The 21,571-nt window shown below is 44.1% G+C and overlaps 1 protein-coding gene across 1 annotated transcript in view; it reads right to left on the bottom strand.

Annotated features, from left to right (window-relative positions):
* Positions 1-3: 3 nt before the first annotated feature.
* Positions 4-21,571, bottom strand: part of FAM194B (family with sequence similarity 194, member B) — a 32,090-nt gene continuing 10,522 nt past the window's right edge. Inside the window, exons 5-9 of the mRNA XM_006837685.1 lie at positions 16,299-16,447; positions 9,944-10,029; positions 9,659-9,811; positions 1,936-2,161; positions 4-315 (exon numbers count right to left, since the gene is read on the bottom strand). Coding sequence (XP_006837749.1) covers positions 4-315; positions 1,936-2,161; positions 9,659-9,811; positions 9,944-10,029; positions 16,299-16,447 — 926 coding nt within the window. The remainder of the gene's footprint in view (positions 316-1,935; positions 2,162-9,658; positions 9,812-9,943; positions 10,030-16,298; positions 16,448-21,571) is intronic.

The raw sequence follows: 21,571 nt of genomic DNA on the forward strand, positions 1-21,571 counted from the left end.
GACTTAAACAGGTCTAGAATTTTCTTCAGGCTCCTGAGGATTCTCCCATCCTGAGACATTCTGTAGATACTGGGAAAGTTCTGGGATAGTCAGGTGAGTGACCACATCTTGGAACTCAGATTTCTTCTTCTGGCAAGTATTTCCTAGGAAATCTTTGGCTGATGCCACAAAGTTTTCCAAGTCGGAGATTGTCAGCAGATTCCGGATCTTGCTCATTTTTCCCAGGAGGATCTGGATTTTCTGAGCCGTAGCACTGAATTCCACTTCTTGGACTCTTTTATTCTTCATTTCTTTCAGCGCCTCTGGAGTTATGTACTGAGGAAATTCACAGAAGAGTAGGTGAGGATAAGCTCTGCCTCAGTTTCTCACTGTCCCTCACACACCCTCAGAGTCAAGTCTGCTGTGACCATGGGCCAGTATTCCCTTCAGGCTTGGGGCTGCAGGTCTTTCAGCTGCTCCCTCAAATTCACTCACGTGACCGAAGCCTGTGGTCTACTAAGGACACAGGCTGAGGCACCCCATAGTCTGTCCTCAAAGCTGAAGGGGCCTTAGATATGTGAGTACCAGTGTTCATTATAACCTATTCTTAATTGCCAAAAGGTGGGAACAACTGTGACCATTAATAGGTGGAGAAATAAAATGTGGGACATACATATGAAGGGATTTCAGAAAGTTCATAGAAAAATGGAATAGAAAGATCATGGAATTTTTCCACGAACTTTTTGAAGGGCCTTCATACAAGAGAAGTGAAGTTTTGTTCTATGCCACGGCATGGTTGAACCTTGAAAATACTGAGGAAAATAAGACTGACACAAATGACAGCTATCACACGATCCCACAGATATGCAATATCTAGGATAGGCAGGCAAATCTGCTGCAAAAGACCTGTTTCAAGTGTTTATAAACAAAGCTGTCAGTTTAGGGCTAATGTGCGCCTGCCCCAAGCCATGGTATTTTTTAATAGCCTCCTATGCATGTGAAAGTGGACAACAAATAAGGAAGACCTTAGAATTATTGATGCATTTGACTTGTGGTGTTGGAGAAGAATATTGAAGGTACCATGGACTCCCAGAAGAACAAAGAGGTCTGTGTTGGAAGAAGTACAGCTGGAATGCTCCTTGGAATTCAGGATGGTGATTCTTTGTCCCTCACATTTCAGACATGAAAGTGGACGGTCAGGGAGAAAGAAGAAGACTGTAGTGAGATGGACTCGCAGAGGGGCAGCTCAATGGGCTCAAGCGTAACAATTGTGACGGGGGTGCAGGACTGTGTAATGTTTTGTTCTGTTGTGCGTAGGGTCACTATGAGTTGAAACTGACTGGACGGCACCTAACAACAACAACAAGGATAGGCAAATACTAGAGATCAAAGTTTATTATTGATTTTTCAAGGACCTGGGGTAGAAGGAAATGGGAGTTCTTGCTAAATGGTCACCACGTTTTCCCTTAGGGTGGTGAAAAAGTTTTGGAAATAGTTATTGTTTATGGTTGTGCAACATGGCTTATACAATCAATGTCACTTGAGTTGTAAACAAAATGTGGTGTAAATGACAAACTCTGTTACATAGGTTTTATCATAATAATAATAATAAATTAATTAAACAGAAACAGAAGGGTAGCCCTTGTGCCCTGGTACACCTACGGCCGGAAGTCTGCTCTCCTGGGAGTCTGGTTCTGGCTTGTGGAAACCCTGCCAGAGCTGAGACCTGTTGCAGTGTCTAATCAACAAGTCCTCATTCAAAACCCTATGGAACACAGGTCTAAGGTGACACACCTGGGGCCGTAGCCAGCTCCATGGTACCTGGATTGTTGTTGAGTGGCTTGGCAAGAGACAGATCTTGTTTGGTCTCAGGGTGTGGACCATTCTGAATCAGAAGGATCCCAAGAACAGGTAGGCATTCAACTTGGCCAAGGGTCTGGGGCATTGACAGCTTACCTTGTACTTGGTGCCAAGGTTTAAATGAATCTGCTTTGTCTGGTGAATGAAGTAGAAGGAGATCTCGTCTTGGCTTTGTATGTGTATCTTGATGTACTGGTTGATTTCCAAGGTGATGGGCCGGACTGGGGGTGCATGAGTGTGGAGGTTTAGATTCCACCAGTTCCAAGCCTTTTGGCTTCTGTTTCCAATGAAGTAGTAGCCCAGATTGTAGCTCAGGCACAACCTAGACCAAGAAGTCACAAGGCTCAGTCAGTGCACTGCCCTGAGGAGTGCGCCCCCACCCCAACCTCTCCTCTGGCAGAGCAGAACTCCAGCTTCTCCTCCTCCTGCCTTCTCATTTCCTGCCTCCTTAGTGGGAAGAATGGCCCACAGGGTCTCAGCAGGTAGGAAAAGTTCCAGGAGGGCAAGCTGGGGACTTGACATTGCATTAGGCTCTGCTCTGGAGATGTGCCCAGCCTCCCCCTTACTCCCTCCTCCTTGTTCAGTTCCTGGGGCCCCAGGGCTCTTTATTCACTGGAGGAATTTGTCATGCTACCCCCCACCCCCTATTTCATGGTGTCTCCAGTTTATCCTGAAGGTCTCACCTCAGCGAGTCCCTTCCTGACCTAACTCCTTGTTATCAATGGAATTGTGTGCCTTCCCTCCCAAATATGTGCTGGGATGCCATTCCTTTACCTGTGAATGTGGTCCCCGTTTGGAAATCAGATTTTTCTTATTATGTTAATTAGAGTATATCCAAGTGGGATGGGTTCTACATCTGATCACTATGGAGTTATGAAGCAGAGTAGAATACACACACACACACACACAAACACACAGGGAAAGACAGGTATCATGTGAGGATTGTCTACAAGCCAAGGAACCAAAAAACTCCCAGTGGTACTGACAAGGAGTTGAGACAGACTCTGATTCAGCTATCTAGCTTCTAGAACTGAGAGCAGATGTGTTTCTGTGTTCTATTCTAAAGCCTCCCATTGTGGTATTTCTGTTACTCAGCACTAGGAGACTAAGGCAGTGCCTAAGTGATTGTCCATTCCCATCTTCTGAGTTTTCTTCATAGCGTTTACCATCATATAACTGGATCTTCCTTTCTTGTGGATGCCATATTTGTAAATTTGCCTACTTGCTAAAATTTGATTGTAACCCCAAGATCAACACTTGGGGAAGTTTTGCAGTCATTTGTGGACATGCATGGAGCAGCAAAAGTTTTGGGTTGCCCACTGCCCAAGGCGGTTCAGTATTTGCTAATTCAGCATTTGCAGGTACTTCATGGAACCGAAATATGGTGAATATTGAGAATCTACTACATATCATCTGCTCTACCCCACTGAAATGGAAGCTCTGCGTGGGTAAGAATCATGTCTGTCTGGTTCCCTGCTGAATTTCTGCGGCACGCTTCAGGCTGGCAACTGCATGTTGTTGTTGTTGTTGTTAAGTACGGTCGAGTCAGATACGACCCATAGCGACCCTATACAGGGTTTCCGAAGAGCTACTGGTGAGTTTGAACCGTCAACCTTGCAGTTCAAATGGTTTTGCAGTCAAGCAGGCATCAAATAAGGGAAGGGCTGGAGGCCTTTCTCTCTTGTCTCTCCCAAGCCCTGCTCTCCAAGGCTTCACTTGCTGAACTGTTCTTTCTTGGCTTCCAAGCCCACCATATATCTCTGGACTGACTTCTGCCTTTTGAATCCCATCAGAGCTGCAGTTGGGGGCAGTGGCATCTCTTAGCTTGTCTTGGTTTCCTAGTGCTGCCATTTTTAAATGGCCACAAGTGGGTGGTTTTCAAGACCAGGATTTATTGCCTCACAGTGTTGGGAGTAAGGGATCTGAATTCAGGGTGTCAGGAGGATCACTCTCTCTGTAGGCCCTAGGAGAAGGCCTTTCTTGTCTCTTCCAGCTGTAGGCGGCCCTAGGTATTTCTTGGCGTTCCTTGGCCTAGTGTTTTCTCTATCTCTGTGTCTCTCGGTGTCTGTTTTCCCTTTTTTGTAAGACGTCATTCAGAAAGAATTAGGTGTAAGACCAACCTACTCCAGCACAAATTTGGTAACATAACAAAAGAAAACCTGTTTCCTGACTGGGCCATATTCACAAGTACAGAGGTAAGGAGTTCAATATATCTTTTGGGGGATGAAATTCAATGCATAACACCCACACAAAGGGACGTGATGCTGAGGCCTGGGTTAGTCAGGAGAAGGTGGGCTTGGGACACCTTGTTTTACTCAGAGAATCTGCCAGTTTTTGTTGGGGCTGCTTGGGGGCTTGTTACGCGGTCACAGAGGCCTGTTAAGATGAGCCTTGTTCATGTTGAACAAGGAGGAATTTTCTACTCATTCTCCTATACAAGAATTTCCTGTTGAACAAAGTGAGAATTGTTAAATCCCTTTCCCGTGGGGCCCTGGCCTGTTCAACTTCATTTTGCTTCACTTAAACAAGAGCATGCTCAGTGAAGTATCAATAAACAGGATTCCAGAGCCAGACACGGGTTCAAAGCTTGTCTCTGACACGTGTAAGCTGAATGGCTTTGGACCAGTTATTTAACCTCTTTTCTTGTTGTTGTGAAGTGCTGTTGAGTAGTTTTGACTCGTAGCAACCATGCATAGGGTCTCTGAGGAGTGGCTGGTGAGTTTGAACCACCAACCAGTGCTTACTTTACAGTGCCACACCAGGAAACCTCTTAAGACCTTAGTTTCTTCCAGTGGCTAAATGGAGTTGTTGTTGTTGTTAAGTGCCGTCGAGTCGGTTCCGACCCATAGTGACCCTGTACAGGGTTTCCGAGGCTGTAAATCTTTACAGGAGCAGAAAGCCTCATCTTTCTCCCGTGGAGCAGCTGGTAGTTTCGAACTGCTGACTTGCAGTTCACAGCCCGATTCGTAACCATTATGCTACCAGAGCTCCTTAAATGGAGTTGATACTCATACCTTATTCAAAGGGTTGTTGCAAGGATGAAATGCCTATCTATAGTAGGAACTAGGCAAATATTAGAATTTCCTTCATGCCAATGATGGAGAGAGGAGGGCTCTCCCCAGCCAATTTTAATCCCTTAAATCCTCCATCAAAGTTCTCACATTGGGTCCTCCCTACTCCTTGGGGTTAGAGGCCTGCTCCCTGGCTGGGAGTGCTCAGTTGGGGCTACAATGCTCTCTGGAAATCTGGATCGAGAGCACCCCAAAGTGATCTGAATCTGTAGGCACCGCTTCAGGGATGTGTCTCGTGTGAACTTGTGTTCTCCAGAAAAATATGGTGAGGTTCTAACCCTGGTACCAGTGAATGTGACCTCAATTGGGAACAGAGTCTTTGCAGTTGTGATCAGTGGGGTGTGAGCTGGTTGGTGTTCATTTATGAAAGAAGACTCAGAAGGAAGACAACCATGTGACGATAAAGTTAGGCTGTAGCTATAAACCAAGGAGCCCCCAAGGCTACCAAAAGCTGGAGAGACTAGGAAGGACCTTTCCCCAGAGGCTCTGAAGAGAATGACCCTAAACCCAGATATTTAGCTTCCAGAATGAGGAGACAATAAAAGTCCTGCTGTTTTAAGCCACTCAATTTATGGCAGTCTTAGGAGACAAAACAACAATAACAACAACAAGAAGAAAACACACCAGTTACTGATGAGTCCATCTGATTCAAGGAACCTCCTGTGTGAGTTAGAGTAGCACTCTGCTCCTTAGAAAGCCCTGTGGCTAATTTTTTGGAAGTAGATTGTTTGGCCTTTCTTCCAAGGTATCTCTCTCTGGGTGCACCTCTCTGGGTGCACCTGAATCTCCAACTCTTCAGTTAGCAGTTGAACACGCTAATGGTTTGCATCACCCCAAGTCCAATACAGGCTGCAAAGGCTTGAACTGTGAACAATAGGCAGGCCTGGGGCTCCTGGTGGTGGGGGTCCCTCTGTCTGGTGGGAAGCCTGGTCCCTGGGGGTGGAAGCGGTGATCTGCTATAGTTTCCACACACTCAGAAAATTGCAACCACCAATGGAGGCTTTTGCTTTGCCTGAAGAAATGGGAAAAACAAACCAACAAAACCCCTAAGAAGTGATAGACACTGAAGAAGTAGGCTCCGAGTCCTTGGTGTGACCAGGCCACACGGAGAAGCACTCGGCCAGTGCTCAGGGTGCAGGGTTGGGGCCGGCAATGGAGGAACAGTTTGTGAAACTTCTAGCAGTGATCTGAGTTGGGTGACCCTGGCCAAGTAACTTTATCTTCCTTGGTGACATGGGCTGCAATTCAGGGACCAAGTCCTTATGTCACGGATGAGGGGCCCTTGGGGAAGGAACCAGCATGGGACTAGGAGAGACATTCAGAGAAGAAAGTATGGCCCTAAGGTACGACTTCTGGGGGGTGATGGGTGTGATAGGGTCCACATGGACAGTTCCCTCTCATCCCCCTCTCTGATGTCTGAAATGCCATCATTGGTGCAGCGTTCCTTTGCTTTGAGGCAAACTAGAGCATGGCGCAGATAACGTGAGATTGCCCTTGGGGGAGGCAGATAGAAAGGTTTGTAGGGAGGGGGAGACTGAGGTGGTAGTATTACCCTACCTGACTCACCTCACTCCATGAGTCATATAGCACCAAGCAAGGAAGAGGAGCCCTGGTGGTGCAGTGGTTAAGCACTCGGTGGCTAACTGAAAGGTCAGTGGTTTGAACCCATCAATCAGTGACTCAGTGGGAGAATGGGGTAGTCTGTTCCCATACAGATTGATAGTCTTGACAACTCTGTGGTGTAGCTCTCCTCTGTTCTACAGGGTCGCTAAGAGTTGGAATTGACTTGATGATAATGGATTTGAAGAAGGAAGGGATGCAAACAGTTGGTTAACGTGCTCAGGAGCTAACCATAAAGGTTGGTGGTTTAAGTCTACTCAGAGGTGCTTTGGAAGAAAGGTCTGCCAATCTACTTCTCAAGTGTGCACTATGAGAATCCCTATAGAGCACTTGGACACACAGAGTCAACTCACGGGCAACTGGCAAGGCACGAAGGGCAAAGAAAGTAGGTTATGCCCGCTGCCAGGTGTCCCAGCTAGGCCGGGGGGGATGGCCTCTGGCAGAGGGGCTTGGGTCTGACAAGGATGGGAGGATGCGGGGGTTGTTTGCTGTGAGTTGTGGGCACATCCCACCTGGTCCACATAATTTGCTTTAAATACCAGGAAGCCTCCAAATTCTAACCTCCAGTCTTGGAGGAACTTGAGGTTACAAGGGAAATCTGTCAATATTTTGCTCAACTCCTTAAGTCATGAAATGGTTAGCAGATTTCTGTAAAAGCTTCCAAGGGAAAAAAGCAAAAAGGCAGCAGGTCCCAATGAAAGAGATTGTTGCTGTTGTCATGTGCTGTCGAGTCAGTTTCAACTCATAGAAACCTTGTACAGGGTTTCTGAGGAGCAGCTGGTGGGTTTGAACCAATGATCTTGTGGTTCGCAGTCCAGTGCTGATCCTACTGAGCCACACCAGGACTCTAATGAAAGAGGTTTTTTTTTTGTTGTTGCTAAGTGCTGTCAAGCCAGTTGCAACCCCTAGAAACCCTGTATAGGGTTTCCAAGGAGCAGCTTGTGAGTTTGAACCGGTGACTTTGTGGTTCAAACCGACTTTTGCAGTCCAGCGCATTAACCCACAGCAGCATACCAGAACTACAATGAAAGAGCTGAGGGGTGTGAAATGAGGTGTTCCTGTGTCTTAATGGGAGCAGACCTGCTCAGGGAAAGCTGTTGGGCCGACTTCCCCCGGCCATGGAAACGTGGGCCCATTGATTCACAAAATCGAGGCTTTTCCAGAGGCCCAGCCAGGATCTGGGGTGTCAGCACAGCCATCTACCTCTCTCCTGCTGGGACTTTACAGGAGGGGACACAGTAGTCCCCTCAGAGTCTCTGTCCACTTTAAACAGCCACGGGAGACAAGGGCAGGCTACCTGCCACTTTCCACGAGCTGAAAGGCTATGGGGAGGGTACAGTGCCGGGGTGCCCACCTGGTTGACCCAGAGTCCCCAGGAAGCTTTGAAGCCCCCTCCCAGGCTCATCCCAGCTCCGAGCACAACCATTCTCCTTTAGTACTGATGAGCTGAGCTGCAGTCTGTCTCTGAGGACGTCTCTCGTGTATACCTTATTTGCTTTTGTTCTTTTTTAATGATTTTTTTTTTTAAATATAGAAAGTCAAAATGTCAGAAAACATCTTGTTAGTAAGCACACCCGTATGTGTGGCTCAAGATACGTGAGTCTTCTCTTGATCTCAGTTTCCTCATCAATAAACTGAGAGAGAGGTTCTGACTTTCTTGGAATTGATTTCTCAACGGCCTCTGTGACCCTAAAATTCAGCACCATTGGGGAGAAGAGGCCCTACTGTACACAGCTCGATAATACTTGTGAACATGAAATAGGTTTCTTGCCCTTATTCCACTGTATTTCTTGTACCAGCCTCCTGCCTCCACACCCACACAGGATTTTCTATACAGTCCCCACCGAGCTCAGGTAGACCCCCAACCCCCTCTCACTTCCACCTTACACCTGACAACAAGGGTGTCAACTGGAAAACAGTGTTTCAAAAGTCTCAGAGCAGAGAAAATTGTCTTAAAAAACCAAGGTTTGGAGAGTGAACAAAATATTTCTGAATTAAAAAAGAAGTGTTTGCCATTCACTATCAAGAAGAAAGTATGAAGTGGATCCAAGTCAATATGCATTTCTCACTCTAAATCAAGCCAATTGCCATTCCATCTATACTGACCCCTAAAGATTCCATGATTTTCAAAGTAGAACTGAGCTTCAAATGATTTTTCCCAAGCTTGTCTTCTTCTGGAAGCAGAACACCACGCTTCCCTTCTGAGGTGCCTCTGTGTGGGTTTGAACTTCCCACTCTTTGGTTAGTTGTCAAAGGGAGAGGGAAAATCTTGAAATAACAGAGAACTTACCCAACAGAGATTTGGAAAAATCTTGAAGTAATACTGGGGTATACTGAATCGGTTTGTTGAATGTTTCCACCATCACCAGAAACGGGAAATTATGAACCGAGTCATTTAGAATGAAGTGTTTAGAAGTTGCGTGTTTGATTTCTGTATCAGGGAAGGTGGCAGTACATGTCTCTAAAGCCCTTGCTGGGTCCTCTTCTCTGAGACCCCCATAACTGGGAGGGATGAGTTCTTTCTAAGGCAATTCTCACAAGAGGGGTTTAGGAGGACCACAGAATGGGGTTGTTGTGAACTTCCGATTCCTATTTAACTCATGGGGCAACAATGATGCACCAGGACCAGGGCCTATCTTATTAGGTGTTTGTTGTTAAGTGCTGACTAGTGAGTGGGTTCCGACTCCTAGCAACCTGATATAGTGTTTCCAAGGAGCAGCTGTGGGTAGTCATCATTATACATCTTTCCCCATTTCCAGTGTGTGTTAAGGGGTGAATACATTCACAGGTGAGAGAGAGAGAGAGAGACTTAGCTAGTAAGGGAAGAAGGCAGGGTAGACTGGGAATAAACTTCGACCATTCTGCCCCTCTATCAGTACTAAGTATTTAGGACACATGGTCCAAGCTTGGGAGACCCTGGTGGTGCCCATGATTAATGTGCTTGGCTGCTAACCAAAAGTTTGGTGGTTTGGGTCCTTCCAGAGGAAGAAAGACCTGGCAATCAACTATGGACTTGAAGACATTGAAAACCCTGTGGAGCACAGTTCTCCTCTGATACATATGTGGTCACCATGAGTTGGAATCGACTTGATGACAATGCGTTTGTTTTTTTGGTGGCCCAAGCTTACCAGATGTCTTTGTTTTCATCATAGATGGTGGCATGGCCAGAGTTGTTGATAAGGGCCCGTATCCACATTTTATCACTGTCTTCCAGAATGACGTATGTGAAGTTTCTAGCTTGCACACTGAAGATTAGCATAGCCAGGTTTCCTGATGGATAACTGGGAGGTGGTTAAGGCACAAACTGTCTATTGGGACCCCTTGAAAAGGAAGAACCTTCAGAGAATACCAGCCCTCAGCAAACATCACCAGGCCCAGGTCTAATCACAGCATCCTACTGTTCCGGTGGATACTAGATTTGGCCTGTCCCATCAGGAAAGAGGACTTGGAAGACAGTCCCGTTGGGGTAAAGAATTACTTTTCCATCACCTTGATGTACCTGGGGAGAAGAGACAAGTCCATGAAAGGTACAAGACAGCTGATTGCCCAAGTTCAGGGTACAGCGTCTTTTGCTGGAGTGCTAGGGATTTCCTCTACTTGCTCTGTGAATGCCCTCAGGCTGCTCTGCACATTACTGCCCTGAGCTTGCTGGGAGCTTTGGATAGGACATCACTCAGGGTTTCTATGCTTGTGTCTAGATAGCAAGGAGGTAGAACTGGACCAGTGGTGTGTGGCTATAGATTTTAAACCAGTGTTTCAGCCATTCTAAGAGTTATTGGTGTGGCACTGAACGATCAGCACTGGACTGTGAACCACAAGGTTGGCAGTTCAAACCCACCAGTCACTCCTCGGAAGCCCTATACAGGGTCTCTATGTGTTGGAACTGACTCGATGGCACTTAATAACAATGGTTATTGGTATGTTGTTGTTGTTAAGTGCCATTGAGTAGTTCTGACCCATAGCGACCCTGTGTAGGGTTTCTGAGGAGCAGATGGTGAGCTTGAACCACTGACCTTGTGGTTCAAACCAACATTGATGTCCAATGCATTAACCCACAGCACCACACCAGGACTCTGGTTATTGGTGTAGTCACGTTTTTAATTTCTTCTTGGATTAGTTTTAGTAAATTGCAGTTTTTAAAAGGAAATTGTTTATGTAAATTTTCAAATTTATTGGTACAATACAAATTCACATCATGTTTAAAAACATTTTCATATTATCTGTGGCTATTTGCCTGTGTCCCTGCCTTAGTTCTTTATAGTCTTATCCCTTTTTCTTTCTCTTTTTTTTAAAAAAAGTTTTAAAATCAACCTTGCCAAAAGGTTTGCCTATTCAGTCTTTTCAAAGTTCCCGCCATGGGTTTGTTGATTCCATTGTTGTTGTTACCTAACTTTTCCAGTCTCCCAGGTGTTTGGAGCAGAAAGGTGTCTTCAGGTGATCTGGTATTCTGTCTGACATCAATTGGAAGATTTTCAAACTATTTTTTCAAACTATTATATTTAGCAGTGATTTTGAAACTATTATATTTAGCAGCAAAACAATGTTTTGTTTAAGGAAAACATATTAGCAGAATGTCAACATCCAAGCAGATCAAGGAAAGAGATTCTCTGTTTGAGAAGCTGCTGCTTGTCAGGGTTCCCAGGGCATTGCCTTTAAATGCCCAGGAAGGAGCCTGGGCCTCGGAATGAAAAGGGCTACACTAGGTGAAGTTACTCTCTTAGACATCACGTAGCTAGCTCTTTCCCTACACCCTACAGTGTTTGGCTGTGCCAGACACTGATTCGCACAAAACTAGTCTTACCCTCATTTGTTGTTGTCACTTGGCATGACTCAGCTCCAGCGCACGTTGTGTGTAGCAGAAGCAAATTTTACCCGGTCCTGCTCCATTCTATCTTCACGGTCACTGAATGCTGAACCCATTGTCTCCATTAAGTGTCAGTCCATCTTAATGAGGTTTAACTGACTACCAAACACGTGTCCATTTCTAGGGATTGTTCATTCCTGATGATGCTGAGTCAGGTTTCACTATCCTCGCTTCCAAGGAACATTCTGGTTGTATATCTTCTAAGACTGATTTTTCTCATTCTTCTGACAGTCCATGTTGTTGTTGTTGTTAAGTGCCTTCAAGTCAGTTCCAACCCATAGCAACCCTGTATAAGTTTTGCAAGGAGCAGCTGGTGAGCTTGAACTGCTCTGACCTTGCAGTTCAAACGGATTTACAGTCTGGTGCATTAACCCACAATGCCACACCAAGACTGACAGTCCATGGTAGGGATTAATTACCCAATAAGCAAGGTGAGTATGAGCTTACTCACCATTCTGTAGTGAACCATTTCACATGGTTTTCACCGCATCATTCTATCTCTGTCAGGGATTCTGTAGGAAAGTGTTGTGGGGTTGAGAAAGAGACAGACGCCAGCTCTATCTATAAGCAGAATTTTTGATGTGGTGAAAAATGTGGAATGGTTCACTACATATGAGTAAGGACAAGTAAGTCTGGGTTTGCCTTTCTTATTACATAATCTGATACTGCCATGGTATAGTCAATATTCTTTGCTAGCACCACGATTGGAATGAATTCATTGTCTTCTATTTTCATTATCATTATCCAATTTTTGCATGCATATGAGGTGACCAAAAAGACCATGACTTGGATCAGGAGCATCTTAGTCATCTAAGTGACATCTTTGTGTTTTAGAACTTTATAGAGGTTTTTTGTAGCAGATTTGGCCCAATGCAATATGTTATTTAATATCTTGAGTGCTTCATCCAAGGGCATTGATTGTTGATCCAAGTAGAATGAAATAGTAGACACTTTTAGTGGAAAAACCTTACCACCACTTTGTTGTTGTTGTTAAGTGCTGTTGAGTCAATTCTGACTCATAGCGACACTGTATAGGGTTTCTGAGGAATGGCTGGTGGGTTTGAACTGCTGACCTTGCAGTTAGCAGTCCAGTGCTTATCCTACAGCACTTAAATTACTTACCAGTGAGAGGCAGGTAATCTGAGCCTTAAGCGTGTGGTCTTAACCATGAACCACAATGCCTTCAGTCACCAAGCTCCTGTCCTCTACCTGTACCCTATAAATCACTGCTCTTTCTTCAGCCTAAAGAAGTTCCTTACCATGATACCCATGGGTAGGCTCTTCCCAATGGACTTATAGGTATTTCTCATGGAAGAAAGATTGAATTTTAGGCCTTTCCCCCCGAAAGCAGAATTTTTGAGATACTCTCTACTTGTTAAATTCAAATATCATGTAAGGACATTTTTCTAATGCTAAGAACCCCACGTGCAAAGCAAAACCTCTGCTCCAGAGGTGAAATTGGCATACTTCCGCTCACTGAGAAGATACATGAACGATATGTCTCAGAGCAGAAACGTCATCATTATGGGACAGAATCTGAGGCTAAGAGCAGAAAGGCCAGAGGGAGTTCCTGGAGGCAAAATGGTTAAGCACTCAAATACTAACCAAAAGTTAGTGGTCTGAACCCACCTGGGTGTCTTAGAAGAAAAACCTGGTGATCCTTTTCCAAAAGGTCATCATTTTGAAAACCCTGTGGAACACAGTTCTACTCTGGACACATGGGGTCATGAGCAACTGCATGAATAGTTTCTTTTAGAAGGATCAGCAAGAGGTTGTTTCCTATGTGGTGGAGGTTAAAGATGTCCTAAATGGCCAGCTTTTCCAGAATGCTATACCACTCCATCATCTCTGATGTCAACCACCATTATTCCTCCTCATGTTCCTGGGCACCACAATTCACAGCAATACCTCACAGAACTCCTGAAGCATCACACGGTTGTGAAGGTTGGCAAGTCTCAAATCTATAGTTCAGGTGTCAGTCTGGAGGATTCTCCACACTCTAGTATAGCAGGTCAGATGACAGACTGCTGACTCACAAGTCAACAGAAGTTGGTGAGTCAAGTGAGGCTCAAGTCCTGAGAACCAGAGGCCAGATGGAGGAGAGCTAGATGCAAGATCCAGGTGATGAGAGCCATTCCATGAGTTGGAACCATAACACCTGGCTACTGGTTTAGGCAGCCAGAGGGAGCTGCAGTCTCTGGTCTTTCCCTGGCTGTTGGGGAGCTGCTGGGTCTGGGCTGGATGCATTCTGTCTGAGCACCAGCAGATTCTTACACACAGTGTTATTTACTCAACAAGTGACTTGGAATTTATTGCTTTTTTTTCCTTTTTAAATCCCCACCTGTCCCACTGTGTCATAATTCTCAGGCCCTATACGTAACCTGACATGGATGGTGGGTTAGGAAGGATCTCTCTGCATAGAGATCTTGTTGAGGGTCTTCCTCTAGGTTGTAGGATACGGGCTGGGGGCAGGTGCTGCAGCAGCAGACTTCGAGGCAGGACCAGGTATGGTGTATGGGAAGAACATGGGGTCGATGGAGCAAGAAGGCACAGAAGGTTTCTTTAATTTGTTGGAGGTCAGACCAGGGAGATGGGAAAGCTGAAGGCCTTATACGAAGCTTCCAGTGCCCTTTCTGCTGTCTGGCACAACCTGTAGAACCTCCCACTCAAAGCCTCTTCCAGATCAGAGAGGTGAAGACACCCTGAACTGCTCATTTCTTCTCAGGAAGTTTGAAGGATCCATACGTGGTTAACAGTGTAGGTTTCCTGTTTGCTTCTACTTTTACCACCAGTGCGACCACACTCGCCATTTTGTGAAGGCGGATTGATTGCTTTTCTTAGTTCAAACAGGTCTCATTTTCTCCTGGGCACATACAAGATGCAGGATAATTACCACTGCCCTCGTATAGAGGTGCATTTACTAGCTTTAGTCAATGACTTTTAGATGTGGACTGTGGCTCCACTTCCCATCCATGAAACTGGACTTGAAGGACCCAAGAGGATGAAGAGCAATGGAAAACCATAGGAGAGAACCCAGATCTCTGAGACTCCTCAGCTTGGAGGAGGGCCACCCTGGAGAGCTACAAAACTCAAATCAATAATCAGAGCAAGAATATGCTTCCATTTATTAAACCACGTGAAAGCACAGAGGCTCCATAACATAAGAACTGGGCTGTGAACCACAAGGTCCACAGTTGGAGTCTGCCAGCTGCTCCTGTGAAGAGCCTCAGAAACTCTATATTGGGTCACTATGAGTAGTAACAACATTTAACAACAGCAATTAAACTACTTAGCCTTGGGGTTGTTTGTTTCAGTAGCTAAGGAGCACCAATGAATACAGGCTCTGTGTCCTTGAGATTGTTGTTGTTAAGTGTTGTGGAGTCAGTTTTGACTCATAGGGAACCTTGATAGGGTTTCTGAGGCGTGGCTGGTCCAAACTGACCTTGTGGCCCAGTGCTAATAATCCTAGAGTGCCACATCAGGATAGAGATCTAAATATTTCTGGGTCTCATTTTCTTCAAACAACTATCAAATGAGGATAATAACAACACACTCACCACATGATTGTTGCAAATGTTACAATGTATGTGGTTATTGTTCCTTGCCATTGAGTGGCCTCTGACCCCTGGGGGTCCTTTGTAGGACGGAATGAAATGTTGCCTGGTCCTGGACCACCTTAGTCTTCCTGATGTTCATCTTCCAGTTCCATACTGAATAATGTTCTGCTCGCTATGAGTCGGAACCGACTCCACGGCACATAACAACAACAACAACATGATCCTTAAGTTATGAATCGGGCTGCGAACCTTAACATCAGCAGTTCAAAACTACCAGCCGCTCCGCGGGAGACAGATAAGGCTTTCTGCTCCCGTAAAGATTTACAGCCTCGGTAACCTTGTACAGGGTCGCTATGGGTTGAATCCGTCTCGGCGGCACTTAACAACAACAACAAGAAATGATCCTTATATTGTTCATTGGCTAATTTTCAGAAGTAGATCATCAGGTCTTTCTTGGTAGTTCTACCTTCAGCTTTTTGAGGAACCACCATATTGTTTCTAGAGTGGCTGCATCATTTCATATGATTCACTGTTGATGTAGATTTTATTTTGGTCAAAGAATAAGGTGTTTTTGATATATTACCTTTCTTTCTATTTAATCCTAATTCATTGGCCAAAAACAGAACCTTATAGGCTGAGTCTCAATTTAAAAATCCTAGTAAAATATCCTAGTCACACTCCTAATAACTCAGACCTTCTATATGTATGTATACGTGCTCTTGTTTAGCACCATTGAGTCAGTTTCTAATCATAACAACCCTGTATAGGATTGCCAAGGAGCAGCTGGTAGGTTTGAACCACCAACCTTGTGGTTAGCCTTCCAGTACTTATCCTTCAGCACCACACCAGAATGATTACATATATATGCGTATATATGCATATATGTAGTGGAGTCCTAGGAGTTCTGGGGTCGTGCTGTGGGGAAAAGCAAGGTCGGTTTGAACCAAAAGGTTGGCAGTTCAAATTCACCAGTCGCTCCTCAGAAATACTATGCAGGGTCATTATGAGTTGAAATTGAATCAATGACACTTAACAACATAGTATGTGTATGTGTGTTGTTGCTGCTAAGTGCCGTCGAGTTGGTTCTGACTCATAGTGACCCTGTATAGGGTTTCTGAGACTGTGTATCTTTGCAGGGGCAGGGAGCCTCATTTTTCTCCTGAAAAGCAGCTGGTACATGGATTGAAATTTACTCAATAGCAGTGGATTTTATGTATTGGATTTTGTCTTTTTCTTGTGTACGTTCATGTTGTGTATTAGACCTGATGTTCCCTGATGGTGTGTGTGTCTCACCTGAGCCAAAAAAACAAATGAAATCCAAACCCAAAACACAATCAACAGGCTTACCTTTATCTTAGTCATCACCCATTCTTTATCTAATTCTAATTTCTTCTTCTGTTGAACAACATGATGAACTTTTTGGATTTCTTTTACTTGTTGCTTCTTAACTTTTGGTGGTTTGTGGTCCATTAAGCGAAAAGTTAAGGTACCAAACTCTGCAACGAAGAATTCCAGTCAGACTTGGGTAGAGATGTAGATCGGTCTCTCTCAAGGCACCAAAAGGAGTTTGAGGGGTTGGGAGGTCAGCCAGTTCCTCTCAAATAAGGAAGGTTGCCAGGAGTGATATAACAAGCAAGTCTTCAGATGACAGAAATGTAAGGGGTAAAATCCTGGATCTCTTACTTTTTCTGTTTATTCACTCATCAGGTTTTTGTGTGGACTACATACTGGAATACAATAGTGAAGAAGGCCCAGGCTGGGGGTGAAGGTGTTAGAGGATGCTCTACCGGAACCCACAATGTGTTATGGAATGAACTCTGTCCCCACAAAAGATCTGTTGAAGCACTAACCCTTGTATTTATGAATGTGGCTGTGTTCACAAACAGGGTTTCTGAGGATGTCTAAGCCAGGATGACTGGTGTCCTCACAAAAGAAGAACAGAGACACAGAAGGAAGTCGACCATGTGACCACAGAGATAGAGATTGCCGTGATGAACAGACGGTATAAGCCAAGGAACACCAAGGATGGTGAGTTGTCATCAGCATGTAGGAGAGAGGTCTCCCTCAGAGCCTTCAGAAGGAGCAAATAGAGCCAGCGCACTGACTTCAAGTGTCCAGCTTTCAAGTGTCAGCACTGTGAGACAACACACTTCTGTTCTGATGGCCACCTAGTTTGTGGTACTTTGTTAGGGCAATCCTAGGAAACAGATACACAGTATTATGAGAAAAGCTCTCAGCCAGAGAAAGCGGAACTGGTATTTCTGTTCATCTAAAGAGACACTGGTAGCATAGTGGTTACGAATCAGGCTGTGAACCTCAGGGACAGCAGTTCGAAACTACCAGCTGTTCCGTGGGAGAAAGATGAGGGTTTCTGCTCCTGTAAAGATTTACAGCCTTGGAAACGCTGTACAGGGTCGCTATGAGCCGGAACTGACTCCATGGCACATAACAACAACAAACAAAGAGACACTGGTAGCGTAGTGGTTACGAATCAGGCTGCTAACCTCAGGGTCAGCAGTTCGAAACTACCAGTTGTTTCATGGTAGAAAGATGAGGCTTTCTGCTCCTGTAAAGATTTACAGCCTTGGAAACCCTATACAGGGTTTCTATGAGTCAGAACCGACTCCATGGCACATAACAACAACAACAACAACAAAGAGACACTAAAGTTAAGAGTCATTAAAAAGAGGACAGATACCATAAATCTGTGTCCCGAACCAAAACACAAAAGTATGTTAATATTTTCCTAGTCTGTTTTAGTTCAGATTCCGAAGAGGACATGGAACTAGGAATATCATTGCTGACATCAGATGGATTTTGGCTAACAGCAGAGAATACCAGGAAGATGTTGACTTGTGCTATACTGACTATGCAAAGGCTTAGTGTGGACCGTGACAAATTATGGATAACATTGCAACGTATAAGCATACAAGAACATTTGATTGTGCTCACAAGGAACTTGTGCATAGACAAAGAGCAGCATTCGATCAGAACAAGGTGACACTGAATGGTTTAAAATTAGGAAAAGGGTGCACCAGCATTATATTCTTTCAGCCTACTTATTAAATCTGTACACTGAACAAATAATCTGAGAAGCTAGATTATATAAAGAAGAATGTGGCATCAGGCTTTGAGGAAGATCATTAACAACCTGTGATATGCAGATGATGTAACTTTGCTTGCTGAAAGCTAAGAATACTTAAATAACTTACTGATGGAGATCAAAGACAACAGCCTTCATTATGGATTGCACCTCACAAAGCAAAAATCCTCACAACTGGACCAGTAAATAACATCATGATAAACGGAGAAAAGATTGAAGTTGTCCAAGAATCATTTTGCTTGGATCTACAATCAACTCTTAAGGAAGTAATAGTCAAGAAATAAAGTGATGTATTGCTTTAGGCAAATCTGCTGCACAAGCCCTCTTTAAAAAGTGTTCAAGAGCAAAGATATCAGTTCGAGAACTAACTTGCCCCGATGCAATCCGTAGTATTTTCAACAGCCTCATATGCATGTGAAAGTTGGACAATGAATAAGGAAAACAGTAGAAAAATTGAGCTACGGTGTTGGAGAAGAATACTGAAAGTACCATAGATTGTCAAAAAACAAACGAAGCTGTGTTGGAAGAAGTATAGCCAGAATGTTTCTAAGAAATCAGGACGGCCAGAGTTCATGTCTCATACTTTGGACATTTTAAGATGGACCAGTGGTTACGAGTCAAGCTGCCAACCGTCAGGTCAGCAGTGTGAAACTATCAGTGGTTCCTCAGGAGAAAGATGAGGCATTCTGCTCCTGTAAAGATTTATAGCCTCGGAAACCCTGTACAGTGTCGCTATGAGTCGGAACCGACTCCGCGGCACATAACAACAACAACACAAAGTCCTTGGAGAAGGACATTGTGCTTGGTAAAGTGGTGGGCCGGTGTAAAAGAGGAAGACCCCTAATGAAACTCATTGGAATACTAACAGCTGCAAAAGGCTCAGCTGTTGTGAGAATGGCAGAGGACTGAGCAGGGTTTTGTTCTGTTGTGCACGGGGTCACTCCGGGTTGGAATCAACTCAATGGTACCTAACAACAACAATAACAACATGTCAGTATATTATTTTGAAAAGAAAGGTAGGATCTTTCCTTTGAATGTGGTCTGATATTGGTTCTGTGATCATTTTGTCTAAACCCATCCATAATTTATTATTTATAATTTTCAGGTTTGGTAGCTTCTAAATAGTCTGAGTATAGAACCATAGATTTTCATTAAAATATATTTTTTTATTTCTAAACATCACTCTATCTTTTAATGTATATTGGGTCTACTCCTAATTCAAAACAACTGGGGAAAAGAAAAGCACAACTTCTTTATTGTCTTTCGAAAGCATTCAATTTAGTTTTCATAGCAACAACAGTTTGCATTTCATATCCATTTTCATCTGTTGTTATAAGAATAGAATTTTAGAATGAAATTAGCAAAGACAAACAAGGAACAGTTGTGTTCCTGGTGAGCCTGGTACAAGACTGAGAAGACTAGGAGCAGAGCTGATGAACTTGGAGAACAGCTCAGCTGAAGCACCAGACAGATGCTCTACAGAGAAGAAGGAATTACTGAGCTACAGCTTAGTGCAGGCCGGTCCAGACAGCTTGATGGTCTCGCCATTGGCCTCAACATAGATCCCCTGAGAAGTTAAGGCTCTAAAACACACTGGGTTAAGTCTCTAATACACACTGGGGAATTCTGTGGATAAGTACTGCATGGTGAAAGTCTAGATGGGGACAGGGGAGGCAGGTAGGGCTAGATCATTTGTTCATTTACTCAATAAACATCTATTGTGTACCTTCTGTGTGCCAGCAACTGCCCTGGGCATCAGAAACACCTGCTGCTGTTCATTCTAACATTGGAGACTTCTAACTGATGCTAATAATAGTATCTGTTTTATTGATGTTTAACAAATAAACAAATAAAATGCCAGATGATAATGAGTATTCTGAAGAAAAATTGTGCTCATACGGAACCCTTACAGAGACCAAGACGCAGTTGTTTAAACAGAATAAGGGAACATCGAATGGTTTAAAATTAGGAAAGGTTTGCTTGGTAAAATGTAGAGTAAGTGAAAAAAAAAGGAAGATCCTCAAAGAGATTGGCACAGTGGGAACAGCCTGGGGTTCAAGTGTAGCAACAATTGTGAGGTTGATGCAGGACCCAACAGGGCTTCATTTTGTTGTGCATAGGGTCACTATGAGTTGGTACCCACTCAATGGCATCTAACAACCACAACAACAACTGATTTATCAGAGTGAGAAGCCAAAAACTAGAGCGAGCCAGGCTACTGTTTCTGAGCAATCAACTAGAAATAGTAAACATTTTTTTTTTTGTAATTGTAGTGATAAAAGAAGACATTTATGTGTTCATTTTGATTTTATGTACTGAATAATTACAATCATGGACCTTCTGGCTTTTTGCTTAGTTCTTATTAAGTGAGGCTTTCAGCTGCCATTCTGAGCCTCAATTTCCTTAAAATAGAATACTGTTGTCTACAGTTAGTTACCCAGGGCTGTTTGTTGTTGTTAAGTGCCATTAGTTGGTTCCTACTGCCTAGAGTTTACAAGGAACAGCCGGTGAGTTTTAACAACCGACCTTGCGGCCCAGTGCATTACCCCACAGTGCTACAGGGTAGCTGTGAAAAAAGCATGCACAGTGCCTCAATGAATCTCAGTGTCTTTCTCACAAAGACCTTTGAATTTTATGGCTCTTAATACAAGTTGTGTAATGTTGTCCAGCTTCTTTCACTCAGTCTAAAAAATTCTGAACAATAAAGACTACACACTTTGCCGTATTAACCTTGTGCCAAGGAAAGAATTAGGAAGAGAGAGTAATGAAGGATTGCAGAGCAGCCACAGTGAGCCTTGAACCAAGCACGGGGACCATGTAAGCGTGAGACCTTGTGTGCACACTCAGGTTTTTGTTTGAAAATTGGAGCGCTCAGAGCCATGGGCTATGGGCTTGGAATATGAAATCATAGGTTAGATACTGGAAGAAAGGAGTTATCATATCAAAGGAGACTGGGAGATTTCCTTGGGACTGACCACAGCAAGAACATGAAAAGATGTCTCTTATCGATTAGAAATGTTGCTTTTCTGAATAAAAAGCTCAAACCTTCTAGGCTTCAGTTGTCCAGAGAAGCAGGTAGTGGGCAGGGTTGAGTGGGGCACTAGGGGAATCTGGCCATTTGTATTCTATCAAATTTCATTTTCTAATGGGAAGTCTTACCTTGGCTTGTAAGGAGACCTGAAAAACAAAAAGAAACAAAAATCATGCATGTACCCACCCATCCACTCAAGAAACTTTTATTGAGCATCTACTGTGTGCTTTACTAAGGTGCCAAGGCATTAAAGACACAGATGTCTAAAGCCCAGAGGGAACAGAAAAGTAAGCAATAGACAAGTATTACCTTACAAGAGTAGTAGACATTGTTGTGTTTCTGGTTGATAAGCACCTGAACTCCTCTTTTTTTGTTTTGGAGAAGCCCATTGTGAGAGGCATGGTAGCAGGCAGGGCCCTTTCCAGCACAAAGACTGAAGGGGGTAACCCCCTTTTGTGTGTTGTGAGGGTCCCAACTTTTTCTTCT

This window comes from Chrysochloris asiatica, unplaced genomic scaffold (genome assembly GCF_000296735.1).
Source record: "Chrysochloris asiatica unplaced genomic scaffold, ChrAsi1.0 scaffold00022, whole genome shotgun sequence".
Lineage (NCBI taxonomy): Eukaryota > Metazoa > Chordata > Mammalia > Afrosoricida > Chrysochloridae > Chrysochloris > Chrysochloris asiatica.